Genomic DNA, 20,440 nt, shown 5'->3' on the forward strand with positions numbered 1-20,440 from the left:
TCTCTTTCTCCATTTGTTCAAATTTTAAGCAAACTGCAAATATTGGCATATGGTCATGGCCACATCTGACCTTTAAAAAATACTTATGGGTTCATTTTTTTTATGTTGCCGCATTGATACATTCTTCTTTCACTCTCAACGCCAGTGTGTTTAGAGTTGGCAATTGAAATGCAAAGAGGATGTATACGGGGCCTTCATTTGTCGCTGCTTGGCAGAATAATAATGGCAGCAGCAGTGAGGAGGGAAAGAGAGCCAGCACCACTGTCTACCTAACCCACACCCATCATTGAATATTTAATGGTTTCAGAAACACCACAATCTCATTTTAAACGGCTCGCAGTCCCCAACTCTGCTGAAACGCCCAGAAAGCGGCGCACACCCACTGTGTACACAATCACACAAGAGGTCTCAGCGCCAGGAGCAAAGCCGCCAGGGGCTTCGGTCCGGCAAGGGAGATGGTGAATGCCGCGGGGACAGGGGGGGTGGTGAACTAGACAGGCAGGGGTGAGGGAAAGGGAGTTCACTGGCAGCTCAAGCATAAGACTTGCGCTCACACTTTGACAAAACCAAAAAAAAGGGCCCTTAAAAAAACACACGCACTGCAGAGGGGGACGTACCGGGCACTTGATGGGTGGGACAGAGGGCGTGTGCGGCTGTGTTCACCACCAGCGTTTGCTCTCTGTTGGTCTTGGGCCGGCACGACTCACAGGCTGCGGCACGTCATCGCTGCCGTTGCAGACGTGGCCTTGCCGTGCCTCTCGGTCCCACTCCACGTGGCTGACGTTTTCTTTCGTAACTCTTTTGAACGTATTGTCTCGGTTGAAGAGGAGGCAGCTTGGAACCATGGGCAAGGTTTACAGTATAAGTGGCGTCAAGGTAATTGAGAATTGGGGTGATGGTCTTCGTTCAGTGATTTCATTTATTCCTTTGTCATTATCAGCCATGATCTATCAACTGCTGGATGAAGGCCTTCCCAAGCTACCAACATCTCTCACGGTCTCGCGAAGGGGTGATAGCTTCTTTCAGCGATTTACTTTATCCTTGTATGCACATAATTTTGCTGTTTTTGATCAGGATAACTTGCTGGTGTTTTAGTGCACTAGATTGGATATTTATTTTATGTTTGTTTGAAAGTGATAATGCACCGTGTATTCAATTTGAATGTGGTGCCCGGTCTTTAATTACGCACACGAAAGTGTTACTGAGAATTTCTGCGCTGTCGCCGCTTTGCTTCTGGTCTATCAATAATGCATCTTTAGCAAGACCTTGTCGTGGGGGGGAAGAACATGTGTATAGCCTACAGTTGCCATTTCACTTGTCTGTAATAATTGATGTCACTGTGGCTGCCACCTTGAGTTGAAATGTTCAAGGTTGTGGAGCAGTGTTTGGGTTTAATGTTTATTTTGATGCCTCTGAATTAAGTGAGGCCCTGGGGGCTACAAAACTGACACTTGTGATGCATGCCTTTGTGATTTGTTTCCTGGAAATAAGAAAAGCACCCCCCCTTTCCCTGCTCATATCCCACTCATAATTTGTTTTTTACCACCACAGCCCATTGTCCTGTACGTGTTTACAGTGGCCGCGTGGTTAAAATTCAGCGGATGTCCTGACGCATCCAAGATGGTGTTTTTTTTCCTTCATCTCTATTGTAATATGTGTTTTTTTACAATATCTTACTCTTCCTTCTCAAGCCCTTTCACAGTCAGTCAGGGCGGGCAGCTACCCGCCTGCTTGCTCGACCGGCTCATGTCGCATCGATATGGCCAGGGGATCCCTTGCAGAAGATCTGATAATAAATTGGGCTGTGTGATTTACCGACTGCGAAAGGGGGCAGGTGTTAATTTGTTTTAGTTGAGTCCCTTCCAAACACTGGCCTTTGCCTTGCCCTTCCTATTTCAGTCACCCAAAACCGTGCTTCCACAGGCTGTTGATGGGCTGCGGGTATACGGGTTACGGTCTTGGCTGGAAAACAGCTACACTGGCGCTGTTTATGGGTAAGGCCTTTTAACTGCTCTCAGCTAATGGCTGTTAATATAAGTAAATCTTGAGCTGCTGTGAGTGCGCAATGAGATGCGAGCTTTGCCTTAATCACATTAGAAGCGTCTCGAACTGTATTGCTTTCCTTTCCTCTGGACAGGAAAAGAAACGGAGCCTTTTATTCGAAATTAAATATAGATACAGCATTAAGTAAAAACAATCTCCACAGAATCTGTCCAACAAAACTATATGGGCACTCAAGTGATCATATGACTTTCGTATAAAAAAAAGATATACAGGAAATGAATAAGTGAAATGTTCTGACTTTTGCCTCCAACATCACGGACGGCCTGGGAATGCGTCTCCTGAGTTATGGAGTGCTCCTCTGCAGAGTGATTTTAACCCTCTGGGGCACTAAGGTCACACGTTCTGAATGCAGTCACAAGGCAATCGAACATTGTGTGGGGAGTGATACATCTTTTAAAGTTTGGTTACCCTTTGACAACAATCGGAGAGCAGTCGGTTATTTCCTCATTCATTTATTACGGAGAAGATTTACCTACTTGTCTACTGCTGTTAGCCATCTAAGATTACAATTTATAGCCTTTTGTCACTACTGCCCATGTCAGGTTGGTAGGGGCAGGCCGGTTTCAAATATCACTCGCCACTGATGTTTGCTGTATCCATTCATATAACACAGTGCTCTAACCACTGCGTCATTATTGAGATTATTCACTTGTTATTCGTAATGGTTGTATCTGTCTGCCTGTCGGCCATGACAGTCAATTATGGCATTTAATTGGTTAAACCGTGACCCAGAATTTGTAACGAGCGACAATTTCTTCTGAAATGTGTGGAGGAAATTAAACTGGCAAGGCATTTTTCCATCAAGGCAAAGCATCCCCCCCCGTGTTGTTTTTACACATTAACTTAAAACAGCAATGGTACCACGAAGGCTCTGGGGGCTGTTCGTTTGCAGCTGGCCATGGCTGTGAAGTTACACCGTAGGTGCCGCTTGCAGGCAGCCGCAGGGGCTGCGTGTGCTCTGCCCCGGACCGGAGATGGCTGTTGTCGGCAACGTTGCCGCCGTATCGCCAAAGAGCCCAGGTGGAGAGAGAAAAAGGGCCAAGTGCGCGAAGAACATTCTTATCATATTTCTATATAGCGCCTTGATCCAAGACGCTTTACAAGGGTTACGAGTGGTTCAGCGAGGGTTAGATAAAAGTTATATGGTGAATAGGGATGGGGTATGGGGAGGCGAGGTTATTGGGTACGGGAATTACGGGGGTACCTAGGGATGGAGGGAAGGATGGGCCAGGCAGAAGAGGTGGGTCTTGAGGAAGGAGCGGAAACTCGACACGGGGAGGGGAGGGTGCTTCTCACTGCTTAATGTGGAGGGGAAGTTTGTTCTAGTGCAAGGGGGCAAGTAGGGAAAAGGAGCAGAAACGGGATTGTGCGCAAGGAGAGGTGGGAACAGTTCTGAGTACAGGTAGTCCCCGACTTACGATGGTCCGACTTACGATATTTCGATCTTACGATGGCGATACGACAAAATTGTAAAATATTTTACATTTCGCGCGGCATGTACTGCACTCATATAGTTTATACAGTACGGTACTGTAAATTGCTTTTTTTTGCTAAATTATCACCATTCTGTAAGACTCCTGGGTAGGCTAGGCCATTTTCGACTTACAATATTTTCGACTTACGATGGGGTCGTCGTAACGCATCTCCATCGTAAGTCGGGGATTACCTGTAGTGGGAGAGATTGAGGGAAGCGAGGTACGGTGGGGCAAGGCCATGAAGAGGTTAATATACTTAGCGTAAGGAGCTTGAACAGACACCGTAGGAGATGGGGAGCCAGTGCATTTTTATAAGAAGGGCAGAGTTCTTCTAATAGTTCATGAACAGACAGCCTTTTTCGAAAGTGTGAGCCCCATGGATTCATCATGCACTGCTTTGGGCTGCTTTTTATGCGGCACACATGGCAGAGTGTCCTGGTTGCTTGGGTCACACGTGTGGCTTTGTGCCTTAGCAGGAAACTGAAGTGAATGCATCACTGCTGAAATCCTCTTCACGTAGATTTCCCAGTAGAAGTTGAGGAAAAGTTTTTTTTTGTCCCCCTGGGAACAGTTCTCATATGCAGAGGATTTGAGTTCTCCCGCTTCACTGTTAAGTACAGAATTGTCTGTGCAGCATGTCTGGAAACTTCTTGTCTTTGTTAGGGAATCTTTGGTCATTGATTATGCCGACCGGTGCAAATGAGCGACGGATGTGTGGAATAAAAGCATGTATTTTTTGGTAAAGTGGAGCACTCTTTTTCTAAAATGGCAGTTGAGATCCACTGACTGTCTGAATCATAAAAGACTGCCCCCACATCTCAAGGCTGGACTGAGAGCAGTGGCCTGAGATGAGTGGGTTGTCAAAGGTTCCAGTATGAAACGGTCAGTTCACTCCTGAGTTTGTGTCTTTAGTGGAGTAACTGGCAATGAATGCTATGGCTTTATTCCTCAACCTTCTTTGTAGCAATAATGTGGAATATTTTGAAGAGCAGGATAACAGGTGAACCATGCTTTTAAATTAGGTGAGTTGAAACCTATTCTTTTGTTCCTGTTCTGACATCCGACCCACATTTTAAGATGAGTGTTGTATGTTTGTAATGTAGTAGCTTGCACTCAATACACCAGAGAAATAATTCTCCACTTACAGATGTCGAACATGCTGTAAAATGAAAAAATGAACATTTTATCCAGCAGTCTTCGAAGGTTATTGCTTTCCGCTTTGGCTCAAATTTTGTCTGCAAACGCGTGTTCTGAAAACTACTTGATTCTGGCTTGAAATTATTAAAATTGGATTTGTTTGTGGTTTCTTACCTTATGACTTGCCGTCAGGCTGTTCATTACCTTTTGAAATGGGACGCACAATTATTTTATATACTGCATACATTTAATTAAAAACATTATTAATCGAGAGCACTGCCTTTGATTAACCACACAGCAATGAGTAAACATGAGCATTGCCTGTTTCGTAATCTCTAGCTCTAACAGATTTTTCACTGTTGGACATTTCAGTCTGTCACTGCACACGTGAATAACATGCGTGTATCATGCCGTACGGTTTTTGAATGAAATTGAGTTAAACTTTGCTATGATCTGCTGTACGTTAAAATTTTAATGAGCCGGTAAACATATTATTTTCATCCGATTGGCCCCCATGTCGACTAACGGTGAATAATCTAAAGCCACGATAGTTTGTATTGGCACTGGTCTGCCTGCCTGTTGACCGTGCACATGTTGCGCTCCTTGCCTGCGCATCTACGTGTGTCATGGGGAAGAGTGGCGCGGTGGGTTAGGCTTGGATAACACCGATGGCAAGTGGTATCCCAGCCTGTTCTGGTCCACTCCTAGGTAAACTCGGTCTTAAAACAGTACCTGGTGCAAGCGTGTAGGTTATGCGTGCAATGATCCACCCCCCCCCCCCCCACTCTTCAATTAATGGTAACGATTTAGGGTTGTGACTTGATTCAAGAATCGATACTTTTTTTACATTATGGGGATTGTTGCGCCTCTAATGGCTGGAGGGGTCACGTGACCCCATTACATACGACGTGTACGAATTTGAACTAATTGATTCTCGCATGCATAATTTGATGCATGTATTGTGAGCGTAAGAATCCATTTTAATATGAATCCATGCGTCATGACACACCTAGTGTACTGGGGATACATGGTGCTGACCTCGCCACAGCTTTAAGTGCATTGTCCACCTTAACAAGTGCTCGCAAACAGCACTTGCGCCAACAGCCAACATAGTCACACAGAGGATCTGTGTGGAGCGAGCAGCGGTGAGCGTACTAGATTCCTCATAACGCGGGCTCCATTCTTAGCAACACACATGTATCATTTACGTCTTCCTAACACACTATCCATAACTTTGACTCATTCTAAAAGAGCATCAAAGCGTGTCACGTGTCGGCAGCAGCAGGCAGAGAATGTTGATAAACATTACGGGGTGCTCGATAAAATGATTCGCCCCCCACAACAACAGTCTTCTCCAGAGCTTGCGGGTGACGCTTGTGCGTTGCGCGTCGTCTGTGTGCGTGCTTGCAGGAGCTGGGTGGCTTCGAGTCCGTAGAAGAGCTGACTCGCGTGCGGGGCATCGCGGGCTGGGTGCTCGACATGAACCGCGAGCTGCTCACCTGCGGTGGCGGCGGCGGCGGCAGCAGCAGCGGCTCCAGCGGCACTAGCGGGAGCGCGGGCGGCGGCGGGGCAGCCGGCGCCGGAGGGAGTGGCGGGGGCGGCGTTGTCGGTGGCGGCGCCAGCTTCAACGGCCGGGGACGCCGAGGCATCGGCAGGCGGAGGAGAGAAAACGCCGACAACCACCTCGCGGTGGAGGAGGAAGATGACGAGGATGAAGATGATGACGAGGACGAGGATGGCGACGACGACGAGGAAGACAACGACGACGAGCAAGAAGCGGTGGTACTACAGGGCAGGGAGGAGGAGGAGGAGGAAGAAGAGGAGGAGGAGGAGGAATTGCAGCAGCCCGGTAGCAGTAGGAACAACGCGGGCGCAGCTGAAGAAAACAACAACAACAACTACAGGGGAATTCACAACGGGCACGGCATCAGAGGGGTCAACGAGAGGGAGGAGGGCATCGTGAGCATTGACGACGAGGACGGTAGCCTGGACATCAACGAGGACGACGACGACGACCGGGGGGACCGCAGGGGGATGGACGACGACGAGGACGAGGAGGACAGCGACGAAGAGATGCAGGAGGACGAGGAGGAGGAGGGCGCCGAGGAGAGCATGGACGATGGGGCCAACGGCAACGCGCCGCAGGGCGAGCGCGGCGCCGGCGTGGGTGGCGCCGGTGGTGGCGCGGGCCGGAACGAGACCTTGCAGCAGGCGCTCGCCAACGCCCGCCTCCGCCAGGTGAGACCACCGCCGTCACTGCTGCTCTTGCCTTCTTATCTCGTCGCACGCCAGTGCCGCCTTGTTCAACATGTGGCATGGGCAAAGAGCAAAACAGGGGCCGATTGTTAGAAATGGGAGGAAATTCGTTTTTGTGTTGTCTTGTCGGTGGCGAAGCAAATTCTCGGAAGACACCGAGGCGTTCTGTGACCAAAAGGGGGGTGCATCGAACGTGCGTTTTGCAGTTACTATAGCACTGCTGAAAGCCCCCCCCCTCCCCCGTCTAAAATAGATGTCCCAAGTACTTTAGTGCTCGACGGAAGCCGTGTGCCGCGTGGTAGCCCCGCGCCAGGGGATTTTCAGTGCCCTTGTTGTTGTCAGCGGCCGTGCGGCTTGTGGTATCGTCTGCCCACGCCCCGCCCGGAGGGTTGTGGCGAAAATGAAGACGGCGACGGCAAGGTAGGTTGTTTACGCCTCTGCAGCGGCAGCAGCATGGGGCAACCATCGGAGAAGTCGCGGTCAACTGGTGGTGGTGGTGGTGGTGACCGGCGGGGGCCACACGCACCCACACCTGAATGTCGTGCTCCGGGATTTTCTTCGTTACGCAACACTTGGCTGTCGGCATCGCTAATGGGTTAACGAGCTATGAAGTGAGCGGCTAAAGGTGAGTGCAGCCGCTCTGCCCGTTGAATGACTGTGTCCCTGGTGGCTGCTGCGTGTGTGGCAGTGCCGAGTCCTTGATCAAAACAATCAAAATGCTAATCTTGAGCTGTGGTTTTATTGCCTGTAACGCTAAACGTTATTGTCATTTTACACCCATGTCTGCTGTTTGTCCTCTTTTATTGGAATATTACATGATGAAACGATTGCAAAAAAGAAATGTAAGAAAGGAGAAGTAAAAATCCGGTTGTTATTGGTCACAGGATAGGTCTGGGAAGGTAAGCACACACACACTAAGCTAATTTATATATTGAGATAAGCAGTTTTGCTGCTCACAGAAGCGACGAGACAACCTGCAACTTCAGCTGAATTTTTTGCAAGCCCAAGTGGTGGTGGTGGTGGTGGTTGGTGGTGGTTTTAATCGCGGCTGTGCACTTCACATTAAGTACGTGAAATGGAGAGTGTTGTACAGAAGATTTAGGAGGGACACTAAAATGGTGGAGGAGAGGCGCTGGCAATAATTAATAGCGTTTGATCGATTTGTGTTTGGTTTCAATCGCCCCTATGCTGGACGTAATTTTTGATAGGCATAGAGCTTGACCGTGGGCAGCATCGACCGCGATGCTGCCTTTTATCGAGTTGGGTGTTTTATGGATAATGGGCGCATCCGCTGCGCATTTCACTGAGCGCTGTGATAAACGTGATAAACACTGCACTCTGGTTATGGGTGGAGCAGACATAAGGGGCTGATCAACGGTGCCTGCCAGTGTGAGAATTTTGGCCCAAACATGAAAGAATTTAGAAAAAAATCACCACGCCCATTATTCTATATTCCTAGACAATGTTATATGCGAACAGTGCCTGAGCTGCGTGCCCACAGTGTTTGTTATTGTGTTCAGTTAAAAGACCGAAAATCTTTTTTCCATACTTGATGCGGAACCACCACATCCTGCCACATACAGCCACCGGCATTGTGGTTTTATTGTACGCATTTTTAACTCCACACCATCTGCTGTTGTGGAGGAAACCCGTATTTTTAGCATAATGAAGGGGCAGACGGGGGACCATGGGAGGGTGTGAAGGAGCGGTGGGAAAAGGCGGTAGGGCTCCATCGAGTGTAGAATTACAGCTTGTTTGGCTTCCCGGTTCATTGGGACAGGACCAAACTGCCCACTAGGTTGCGGAGTGTGCCAGCTGCACGACTTATTACTTAACCTCCCCTTCCCAGTCACAAAGGCGTAGTTCTCTTTAAATCAAGCATTCGGCAGCATAAAGGCCGTCTCAAAGGCTTTGCTTAAAAAAGGACGCCACCAAAATCGAATGTTATAAGTGTGTTTAGCAGCTCTTAGGAAATCTATAAAGCTGCCCACGCATATTGATGCTTTTTAATTACAGCCTCGGAGCTGACCTTTTGTTGAGCCGGCTCATTACGGGTGGCTCGTGCACCGCCGCTCTGCATGCCAGCCACAGACTAATTGTTCCCCCGCCAGCCGACGAGGAGGAGCTCTGAAGTGCACGTTGACCAGCGGGCGGCCCGTGCGCTCTCGGCCCTGCCCGTGGGCCCATCGCCTCCGGCCCACAACTCCCCGTAATTGGACCGCCGCTCTGTTCGGTGGACACCACCACGTTTTATTGCCCCGGCCATTTTGTTAATTACGTAAGCGAGGCTTAATCTCGCGGCGCACCGACACGCGGGGTATTAGCTTATGTTTTACGCATATTAGGACGGCGAGGGGAAAATGGCCAGCGCTTAATAGAATGGCCTACGTCGCGTTCTCCACTTCACGGTTTGTGCGTTTTTATCGGCACCGTAAATATTTCGTGGATACTCTTTCACTGCAACCCCCGCCGCCAGCCCACAAGAGTGGGATGAACACAAAAGCTGCCTTCCTCCCCGGCTCGCCTGTCCACCCCTCGCTTTGGGCCCCGGGTGGGGTTTCTCGGCGCATGTCTAAAAGTGGAATTGTGGGGGCCCCCCGAGAGAAGCCACGTCGTGCCCGGCGCTGCTCCTGGTGGGGCTGCTGGACCCCGGGGAGGGGGGAGGGGGGGAGCCTTTGAGAAAGGCGTTGGCTCTGACCGTCGCCCCCTGCCCGGGCGGAGAGTGTAGCGTGAGTAATTGCCTGTTGCCTGCAAATCTGCAGCCTTCAGGGTTTTTTTTTTAACAAAAAAAAGGAAGGCTAAAAATATACTGCCATGATTAAAATTGGGCAAAACTAGAAAATGAGTGGCTGTCGTATGCAGCATTGCTTATAATTTGCTCACGAAGTAATGGCAACGGGAGTTGATGTGGGAAATTATTCTCACAAAAGCAGACAGTTTTTGACCTCCTCTAAACAAAAATTATACACCACAGGAACACAGTTTTATGGAAAACCACACAGTAAATGATTCGGTGACTTATATCGGGATAATAAATGTGGGCTCGCCCAATTATTTTGTTTGAGAGGAGGAGGGCATGTCATTCAGACAAGAGGGGTCACGGGGTAGGGTGGCTGTGACAACACTGTACAGGGTTATATTTACTTCACTCGGGGCGTGTTGTCATGGTCATGAGCCCTGCATACTAAATGAAGTCATATCCTTTTTTTTTTTACCAAAAATAATGTCATTCTTCCAGATGCCTTGCATGGGCTTTAATGGAGTCTCGTTGCACAAATATTTAATTCACGCGACTGCCTGTTTTGGCAAAGCAGTGAAATCCATCTTGACCGAACTACACTCAAAACAAAATAAGTCAAAGCAGCTTCTCTTACAGCAACGAGGTATGTCCAGCAAATGGGCTGCTGTGCAAACAAACACATTGCTGATGCACACATAAATGCAGAGATTATATGCGTAAAATAATACACATTTTGTTCTGAATTCTTAAGCCCACAAAGTCGAGGAGCGATGCACAGTTTCCAAGGTGGTTTTTGTAAATAAATGCCTTCCTTAAAAAAATTCAGATTTTTTTTCTTGCGTAATTCAACGTCTGGCTCACCTTACGTGTAATAAATACATTGGGAGCCTACATTGGGAGCCGAGCCAATTTTGCTGATGTAGGGAGCACTTACTGTAATCAGACCACCGGATGATCGTTCCACTGTAGGTGGATCATGCACGTCTCTCTGGCAGAAATCTCATCTCTTTCATCTTTTTTCACGATTAGCTCAAATACATAAATCTCAACGTCAGGGAGAGACTTGGGTTTGCTACGTTTTTCTTGTGCCCCCCAGACCAACAGACAACATAGGCACATTTTTTGAGGGAGGTTATGACGGGCGTCTTCGTGATGTAAATGCTAACTCCACATTACTGCAGTGCCGTAATGCAGGATCTTGTTTGTGCAGTGAAGCACTGAAAACCTGCTGCTGTGCATGTGGCACGTGATCCACATACAGCATTCTCAATCTCTCCATTTATCGCAAGAGACATTTTTCACAGGCCAATATAATTGCCACTTTGACAGGTTTTAAAATGTGCTTATGTTTTTTTGTATTTGCGGTGATGGCACATAATTGGCATGAAAGGATTGTGAAGGTGTACTAAATCTCATGCAGGGCCTCCGATACCGACATCAGCATTCAGGTGAGCAGCCGAGCTCTGAGTCACCACCGTGCTCGTCACCTCGTTAGAGTGCATCGGAGCGTCCGCATTACAGGTGGTTCGCCTCCTGCCTTGTGTTTGCACATGTGGTGATCAAGTAAGGAGTAGATTGCTGGATCTTAAGGAGTTCAGTTTTCCCACTCTCCCTTAAAATGGACTGTTGAAAGGATACATGATTGAGAAAGCAAGTTTTTTTAATCGGTCTAAATCAGAATCTTTATTTGTGCTGGAGGAATGCAATGAGCTATGGAGCTCTCTGTTTACAGCTGTCCAGTAGGGACGGGTTGTCAATGTGCCATGGGTCAGAAAAGCATACAACAGAGCTTGGAGAGGTGCATGTTTGTAAATCCCACTGAGAGAAACAACAAAAAATGCTGGGATTAGACAGCACGTGCAACTTCAAGATATCATCTTGACTACGAGGTGGGGTTGGACAGTACACATCGCAAGAATAGATGATGATCGGTGGGCGAGCCTAAAAATGGAATGGCATTCAAACGAGGGAACATGTCTGAGCGGACGTTCGCTGTGGAGATGGAGCTATTAAATCGGCTCGTGTGCAGGTTGCTAGATGGATTCGTTTCCATCGCAAGGCCATGAGAGATGGTGGTTGCTTGGGGAGCCCTTCATCTGGCAGTGAGTTTATCGTGACTGATCATGATTGTGATATGGATCGTTTTATTAGCAGAGCTACAGAATTTTTAAAAGCATGATTAATCTTGGCATTTTTAATGGTGATAAACCCAGAATCTACAACATATGTTGATTTACATTTGGACAAGGCGTACATAATAAAAAAAAAATCATATAGCACTTATTATTTTATTTGTAGTTTTTTATTTATAATTTAAACTACGTTTTTCGTATCGGCCGGGTAACTTCTCAATTTAATTTAGCCATCAGTAAGTATATTCACTTTGCGCTATGTCATTTCACATGAGGCTTGCGAGGTGTGAGGCCCGGTGTGAGATATCGCGTAAAATCCGATCCCGTGCCTCTCTCAATTACCGCCAGCCACGGTGGGCCAACAGAGTCCGAGGTGACGTGGCTCCCCGCCTGGGCCACTGCAGGTCTCCCGCAGTTCGAGCAGCGCATGGGGATCACGGCGGACACAAATTCCTGGGACGGGCAGAATAGCTGGGGCTTGGCCCGGTTGCCCCAACCTCCCCTGGGATTACGGGTATAACCCAGTAAGGCTGAGGCAGCTGCCAGGGCATCCGAGCCCCATTTGGCGTCTGTTTTACGCTACAACAGAGATTCGGGAAGGGGAAGGAAATGTATCGGTCGGCCATCGGCTGAGTGGGCCGTATGAAAGGTAGCGATATGGGGATTGTGTTTGAGAGTGTGGTTGCTATATTTAATTTGACCGGGTGCTCGTGTTTCGCCTTCGCTGCCAAGGGGGGCGTGACATAGGTGCAGGCATTAGATAAAAGCGTATGCGTCGCAGCCTAGTGGTGGGACGGGCGCATCGGCAGCCAGGCGGGCAAGCGGGGAATAAACTGTGCTCAATTGTGAGCCTGTCCGCCACAGCTAACTGGTTTTCCTGACGTCAAAGACCTCTGGCAAAACGGCAGAAGAGAAAAACAAAACCCCCAGTGGGTTAAACAACGTATTTTATCAGGCGCTGAAGTTTGTGTAAATTGAGGACAGGGTCAAGTTGTTCTCTCTAGTCAGAGGCTGACACCACTTTACAAGATGAGCATCGCCATCAACATCTTTGTGCACGTCCTTCCGTTTTGTTTCAAAAAGGTAAGCCCCTGCTGTGTATTGACATTTTCGAATGAACAAAACAGCGCGGTGTTGTTAAGTCATTACCTTGGTGTGATTTGTTATTTCACTTGGTTGAAACTGTGTTTCCCTCCCCCCTGCTCCAAAATATTGTTTGAATTGGTAGAATATATTGCTGTAGCATGCACTACAATCAAACGAACTGCAGATGTCATGTTTCCACTTTGGTGAAAATATTCAGCACGGTCTTATTTAATGTCTCTTTATGTTGCCTTGCCTTTGATGTTTGTGTGGGGGATAAACTGTAAAGAATGTATCTACAAATATTTTAATTTAGATTTGTAAGATTGTGATTATTTTCATTTACGTCGAATGTGGACCAATGTCAAAGCATGGAAGGGACAACTAAACAAATAATTCGTACCCCCCGCTTTTCATCTTGCCCCGGGGTTTTTTTTTCATGAGATCTTCAGGGACTGTTTGCCCAGCAACATTTGGCCGTGTCGTGAGCACTGGAGCATGAGTGGACAGAGCCGCCATGGCATTTTTTCCCCCTCCGCCAAGCTTATATTAGTAACAGCATCTGTTTTGTTCGATGAACCGCAATCTAATTTCCAGACTGTGGCCCCCCCAGTGCTTAATGGCATTCAGATCAGTGACCGTCTTTGGGATCGTTTGATTCTAAACGCACAAGGAATTTATTCCCGCGGTGTTGCCTTTTCGAGCCATTGGCGGCTAAGCTTTGAGAAGGACAGCTTTCGGCGTGCGCGCCTTTGCAATATTCGCCCATTTATCTGTTCTTACGTGTATGTGTGTGGGTCATTTGTGCAGGAACAGTGTAGATTAAAATCATGTTGAGTCGTGACTAGGCCGGCTCTTTGAAGCCAGACAAAAGCCATTTTTTTAATATGTTTCCGCGACCCATTTACAATCCACTTTCTTTTGGCCGATGGTTCGCACATATATATTTTAAGTTGTTGTTCTGAACTGATTTCATAGTAGCGCAGCAACAAAAAAAACTTCACCCGTGCACTTGATTTTTTTTTTAATACAATGAAACCTCAAACGCTCGCACACCGTGCTCATTACAGTGCGCGCATGTGGTGCATAGACAAATCCTGATTTAGTCAGATGGACGTGAGGGCTTCTATTTTGAGCGTTGTGTTCATCACGTTTGCACAGCAGTCCCCCCCCCATACCCTTTACCCGTGCCGCAGCCGTTTGTGAGCGCAATGCCAAAAACAAAACGTGAAGGGATTTCCCAATGACCCTTCCAAAATGTGGTTTGCTTCAAAGTTTTTCACTTAACCGAGGTGAACATTTCACGTGGAGATGTACGTGTGCAGTTGAATGCGTTACGCCACAATTCAAATTCGGATATTAACAGCAAATTAGCGCAAAGTGCTTCGTGTTCATATCTAGAGTCGCATGTATTCGCTTGATGCATTGTCATTTTAAAATGTCAAAGCTAATGCCATGGACTCTCGAATACACTTAATCTGCAACTACAGACATTTCCATTTTTACGCAGAGTGCATGTGGTGCTTACGGACGTGATGTGCGCGTGTGGCTTTCGTGCAGTGGCCTCCCTTGCCCATTGCTATGGGTGGAATTATGAAGGATGACCCATGGGCCATTGCGTGCTCATTTGTTTACCATTCACATTGTCAAACTACCAAAATTTTGTATAACTTTTGAAATTATATCTCTTTGCCAAATGCACACTTGTAAGCGCCAGCTGTTGTTACTTATTGTCATTATAGTAATTCGACTTTTGAAAATGCAATCATTTCTCACCGGTGGAAATGATGCACAATTGTTTTAATGAGCAAAGTCTGTGTAAACAAATGCATGTTTATTTATTATTTTAGTTCAGAGAATTTAAGTAACCCACATTACTAATACAATCTGGTAGATAATTTTCGGTATTTTTTCATTTGTATTTTGAAACAAATACATGACGAATACACGTTGAGAAATATAACTTATTTTGCAGTCAACAATAACAATATCTTTTGTCAATCCACTGCTGGATGAAAGCCTTCTCATGCTGGGTCGGTTATGGGGGTTGTTTTTATCACGCTTCGCCATGCTGGTGAGTGCAGCTTGGTGAAAAAGGGGTTGGGGTGGGTGGTGCCAGGACCGGTCCACATATTACTCACCACTGATGATAAACCATTGTTGGGAATCAAACTCAGATCTCCGGGTGCATTATTTAACATGGAAATGCATTTAGTTCCTTTTTAAGAAATGGAATCGTTGTTGAAAACAATTGTGACAATTCTCTGGGATCACCGTGTACGCTCTTGAAATAAAAATATGTTCCAGGGACAAGTTTGAAGATCACAGGAGCAGGGTGAATATGCTCCACGGCAGAGGCACTGTGATTGGACAGCTTAATTGAGTTGTTAGGTTTTAGCCAGTTGTGGAGTAATCATCTGCCGCTCTTGCTTGGGGCACATGAAAGTCTATCCGTGTGTGTACAATTTTAGCATTCGTTGCTGGGTTTGGGCATGTAAAATATTATACATTTTAATGTGTTTATAAGTGTATGTACGCATTTCAATTACAATTAACGCTCATTTATTATTTACGGGATAACTGGGAGGGGTTGCCCGGGTAATGCAAATGTATGCAAATTAGGTGATACCATTTATTGTTAACCTAGACCGAATATGATTCAGATATGTAATGTGTAGTTCGTCTGTTGCTTCTTATAGAAATTGGGCAGCAGGGCGCAGGGGTGACACTTTTTCCCCGCAGCAAATCCTAGGTTTGATTCCTGACTCGGGTGCCATTGTGTGGTGTTTGCTCTCCCGCTGTTCTGCATGGAGTTTTTCGGGTCCTCAGGATTCCTCTTGTAGCTATAAGAAACTTCATGTTACTGTATTGATATTGGCCAATCATCCCGATGCTAAAAAAAAATCATTACAAATGTACACATTTTTAAATTGCACACCGCATCATCGCCCTCTACTGTGTAAACTTGGCAGGACCCTCCTGAAAAAGAGTTGAGATTCTGTGAGGCTTTTCTGGCGAAACAAGCATGAAAATAAAATCAGTTTGCTCGCCAAGAAACCCATTTGCAGTCACCTTTGCACTGAGTCATTTACCATCGACAAGTGAGGAGCAGCTGATAATTAAACCAGCACATGCCCTTCGAAAATGTGTGGGTGAGCACCGTCACTCCGCAACCTGAACATTTGAGAGTGAACTGCATGACAAATTATTTGGTGATACTGCGTCGGCATTGGTGTACAAAGCACAAATTACAAAAAAGTTCGACATGCCCGCCAAGAACACTGCCTTAAAAGGAAACGTGTAAAATAGGTGACGTTTCAGGACAATGCTCCTTTCTTCATGGCATATTTATTATATACTTTTTATTTCAAGGAATTATATTTTGAGCTCGCCTGTGGTATGGACTGCAAGTCCACGCAGCTCGGAGGCACGCATGGGTGTGGGCTGTCCCTCCAGAGAGCAGTCACGAGTGTGCGTGCGCTTTTCACGGCCCCTGTTTTATGTTTCGCCAACATTGTTGGGCAGCTAAGTCTTAGCTTTCGTATGCTCACCCATTGGAAGTGGGAGTGTCTGGCTCGCGGAGTAACCCACAGGGTTAGCGTTGTTGCGCCTCATTCCTTGAGACGGGAATGCGGCAGAGCGGAACTTTGTAAAATCGTGTATTGCGAGGACCGTGGTGGCGGTGCAATGGTTAGCGTGCACCGTACTATGAATCCAGTGAACCATGTTCGATTTGTGGCCATGCCCAACATCCCTGGCGAGTGATTTCTGAATTGATCCTAGACGGTCCTTCCTCCTTCAGCAGCCCACACTGATGGTGAAGTATGGTAAAAACAACCCCAATGACTGAAACGGTGGAAGAAGTGGCCTTCATCCAAAAGTCGATTGACGAAGGGGCTTAACATTCTTGAATTATAGAGAACATTTAAAGGCACTTTTAGGAAGCCTGTATTTGCATTTTTCTGCCAGGCACACCAATTCTAAAATTTCTTACCGCTGAAGTAACAATTATAAATAATTGACTGATTTAATTTTGGGGTTTGCGTAAGACGTGCAATAAAAGCAGCACGAAATTGTATTAGCGTCATTCCATACAGTCCACCCAGCAGGAAATGGGTGCTAATTTATTGATAAATACTTTATTAAATGCTATATGAAGCAAGGCGTGGTTTTGTTGTGTGATGAATTTTACCGCTAACGAATGCCTCCGGCTTTGCAGACCTCATTTTTTTCCTGCTTTAGCCATTGTGACATAATTACGCTTATTCACTTAAGAAACACCAAGCCGCGAGTCGTGAATGTGGTAATTAAGCCAGGGCGTCTGCGAAATGAAATGACAAACCCCTCCGTGTCTTCCCAGCCAATCCTGCCGTGTCTAACTTCACTGTGATCGCGTGATCAATGTGGCACCATCACATTGGCTAGGAGGACACCCGGGGCTTTATAGTTTGTTTTTAATTATCCCGTGTCCTGTAATTAACACAATCAGTTTCATTGCTGCAGTATCCCCAATTTAAAGTGCTTTAATCGTTTGTGTGCCTCGAAACCATTGCAATGTAATGCAAACACTCGAGTCTGAATCTCACACCTAACCATTTTCGTTTTGATTTTTTTCCCTCCAGTAGATTCTAACTTTTAAAAATAAAAACATAAGTGGTGAAGCTGTGGCAGTATATTGCCTCGCCTATTCAATATGCAGATACGCCTGGCTAGTCTGGCTTGGACACTGGCACATTTTAAAGTGGCCAAATGTAATAAGTCAAATGTCCGCCAGCTGTCTTCCTTTTAACCCCACTGTGGTGCTTTCTTTTTTCAGCCCTCTTTTTTCTTTTATATTTTTTACGAATTCCACTTGGGTGTCCAGAAGGTGACTGCCCACGAGCTATTCCTATTGCCCTCCAAATCCCACTTAAAAACATTTTGGCTGGTTATTTTTTTTGTTATTTTGTGGGAAGAAAAATGCATTCCAGGAGCACGTCAACATAATCCTCCACCAGATGGCGGCACTTGCCGGGATTCCGAACTCGCTCACCCCAAAGAGCAACGCCCGCCCACCCCCCTCCAAGGGAATCACGTGCCGTGATCCCGTGAAAGCAGGATGCCTTGCAGACTCTTGTGACGTTAAATAAGAGAGCAGCAGCAGTCTGATATTGTTGTTTTTAGGCCTTCAGAGACGGAAGTGGGCAATGGTGCAGCATAAAGCTCTTGTCGAGTGCCGTGGTTTAAGAACCACGGTGCTGCCGTTGCAGGCACAGGGTAGAAAGCCTTTCACATCAGTGCGAACAGACATCGTTTGCGTTCCTCGTGCATCATTGCAGAGCACACTCATATAGCTTGGCCCGGAGATTGCTCAATGCGCATGTGGAGGTTTGTTCAGCTGTTCCTCGATATATTTGGTTGCAGTATCCAGTAGTTTCTGTCCAATTACATTGATGGTGTCTATGACCAAAACGCTCGGAATGGTACTTGATGTCATCAGTTCTCGGAAGTTGAGAAGCTTTATCCAGGATAATGTTGGGGTAGGTGACCGTATGCATACATGGCACACTGTGTAGGCCAGAGGCTGCAGGGTTGCATGGTGGACAGTAGAAGGCAGTGTAGCAAAAGCCATTGTTGTACAGCACTTATTAGCTTCTACATCTAAGCTCACTGCCTGCACAAACCCGCACTTTTGTGACGTATGGACAGATAACCTCTACATCCACCTCGAGGTATGGGGGAGGCCATCTCCCAGCTGTGGAATGACACAACCCACGAGCACGGTTGGCTACGTACGGTGCCAAGGAAGTTCAGCATGCATGCATGCATGCGTACAACAGATGGCCTGCAAAAACATTTACAAATACACAAACTGAATACTTAACATTAACACGCGTAATAATTTATGTACAGCAAGTACATTTAATAACGGTTTATCATTTTAACCTAAGATTTGTTAATGCGGTGTTTTTCTGCGCAGAGGTGTGAAATGCTGTGCTCTTTGCAGGGATGGCCAGGCCCCTCGGGGTAAGTGTTTTAATTACAGAATTAGCATTCGTAGGGTACGTTGAAATACGGCAAATTATATCCGTGACTGGCAAAACGCAACGGCCTTTTGATTGCGAATGTTGGCCCTGGAGTTTTTAACATCCACTTTATCGCACAGCAGGCTCTGGGCGATGCCTTGCAGCATGACTGGAGTGGCTGCAAAAATTCAAACCCGTCAATCCCATGCATAACTTCTCGCCGGCGAGAATGCTGACCGCTACGTTTTCCAGGCGCAGTGTCATCACGACGTGCGGGTCGGTGCTGTTGACATGAGTCTCTGTGGCACATTGCCAGCAATGTCAATCACCTTTCCCAATATTCGCTCAGCTGTGGGTGGTTCTTTACTGCAATATTCATGCGTACGTTAAAATCGTGGCCATCGGTCGCTGAACGTGTCATTAACGCTTATCGTGCATCGCTTCCGCGGCTGGCTGCTACGGGGGCTGAGTCGAGCGGTGTTGACACGGGCAATCATTTTGCATGCACTCACTGTATGTGCACACATGCATCTCTTCTGTCAGTCTACTCCTGGATGAGGGCCTCCCCAATTAGGGGAACGTTTGACCATACTTCACCGCGCTAGGCAGTGCGGGCTGGTGAAGGTGGGCGGGCCGGGCGGCAGGACCGGTTCCATATATCGCTCGCCACTGATGCTGGAACATAGACGTACAGTACAACAATTGATTAGCCTTCTCATGCCCACAACGGAGCCCGGCAGCAGCTTATAACGCCCGTTTTATGCATTGTAATCGCCCAACCAAGCACGATCCCAGGCACAGCCCTAAGTATATTTCGAGATCTGACAAGGTCTCATGCATTCCAAATGATTTAGTCATAGGCTTAAAACGTGTGTTGTATAATGCGCAGTAAACGTGCCACAATGGCGTTATAAATGTTCAGGTAACTTTCTTTTAAATGCGGTGCTTGTTTTGTCACATCCAATCAACAGAATCTATGTTGTTGTTGTGGCCTTGGACCTGTGCAGCATACGTTTGTATATTCACGCCCTGCCTAGCCGTGGCTTTTTGCCACGCTCTGGCTTAAGTGGTGCCTGTAAAACAAGGGAACCCCCCTCCTGTCCCTTTTTAAACCAGCCCTTGTTTATACCACACACTGCGACCTCCTACATGTAGCTACGCGATGGGCCAGGAGAGATCGGGTGGCCAGTAGGCGGCTTTGCATCAGGTGGATTGCTGGCCGATCTGTTTGGCGTGTGATAATTTCCCTCCTCCCCCCGCCTTGCTGTTTGATGACAGCTTTGTAGCTCGTCTGATTTCTCCAGGAAAAATACAGATTCTGATTAATTGTTTCAACTTGGCTTCAAGATTTCATGAAATGATTCGCTTTTTTTGGTGACTTTTACACATGGATGTAAAATAATCGACTCTTACACAAATTATGAATTGCATGTGTTATGGCTAGACTAAGTTGTAATTTGACTTGATGCGTTGATACATGCCTGCTATCCAAATTTTCTTTAGTATGACATATTTCAGCAACTGTCTTCGCTGTTTTTGTCCCCACCT

The 20,440-nt window shown here is 46.8% G+C and overlaps 1 protein-coding gene across 3 annotated transcripts in view; it reads left to right on the forward strand.

Annotated features, from left to right (window-relative positions):
* FBXW7 (F-box and WD repeat domain containing 7) overlaps nucleotides 1-20,440 on the forward strand; it is a 97,480-nt gene that overhangs the window by 15,826 nt on the left and 61,214 nt on the right. Inside the window, exon 2 of one of the 3 annotated variants that reach the window (XM_078601125.1) lies at nucleotides 6,087-6,914. In XM_078601125.1, coding sequence (XP_078457251.1) covers nucleotides 6,087-6,914 — 828 coding nt within the window. Of the gene's footprint in view, nucleotides 1-6,086; nucleotides 6,915-6,940; nucleotides 7,353-9,617; nucleotides 12,888-20,440 lie in introns of those variants that run through there. The other 2 variants (XM_078601129.1, XM_078601127.1) reach the window with 2 other exon arrangements.

This window comes from Lampetra planeri, chromosome 15 (genome assembly GCF_965212315.1).
Source record: "Lampetra planeri chromosome 15, kcLamPlan1.2.h2, whole genome shotgun sequence".
Lineage (NCBI taxonomy): Eukaryota > Metazoa > Chordata > Hyperoartia > Petromyzontiformes > Petromyzontidae > Lampetra > Lampetra planeri.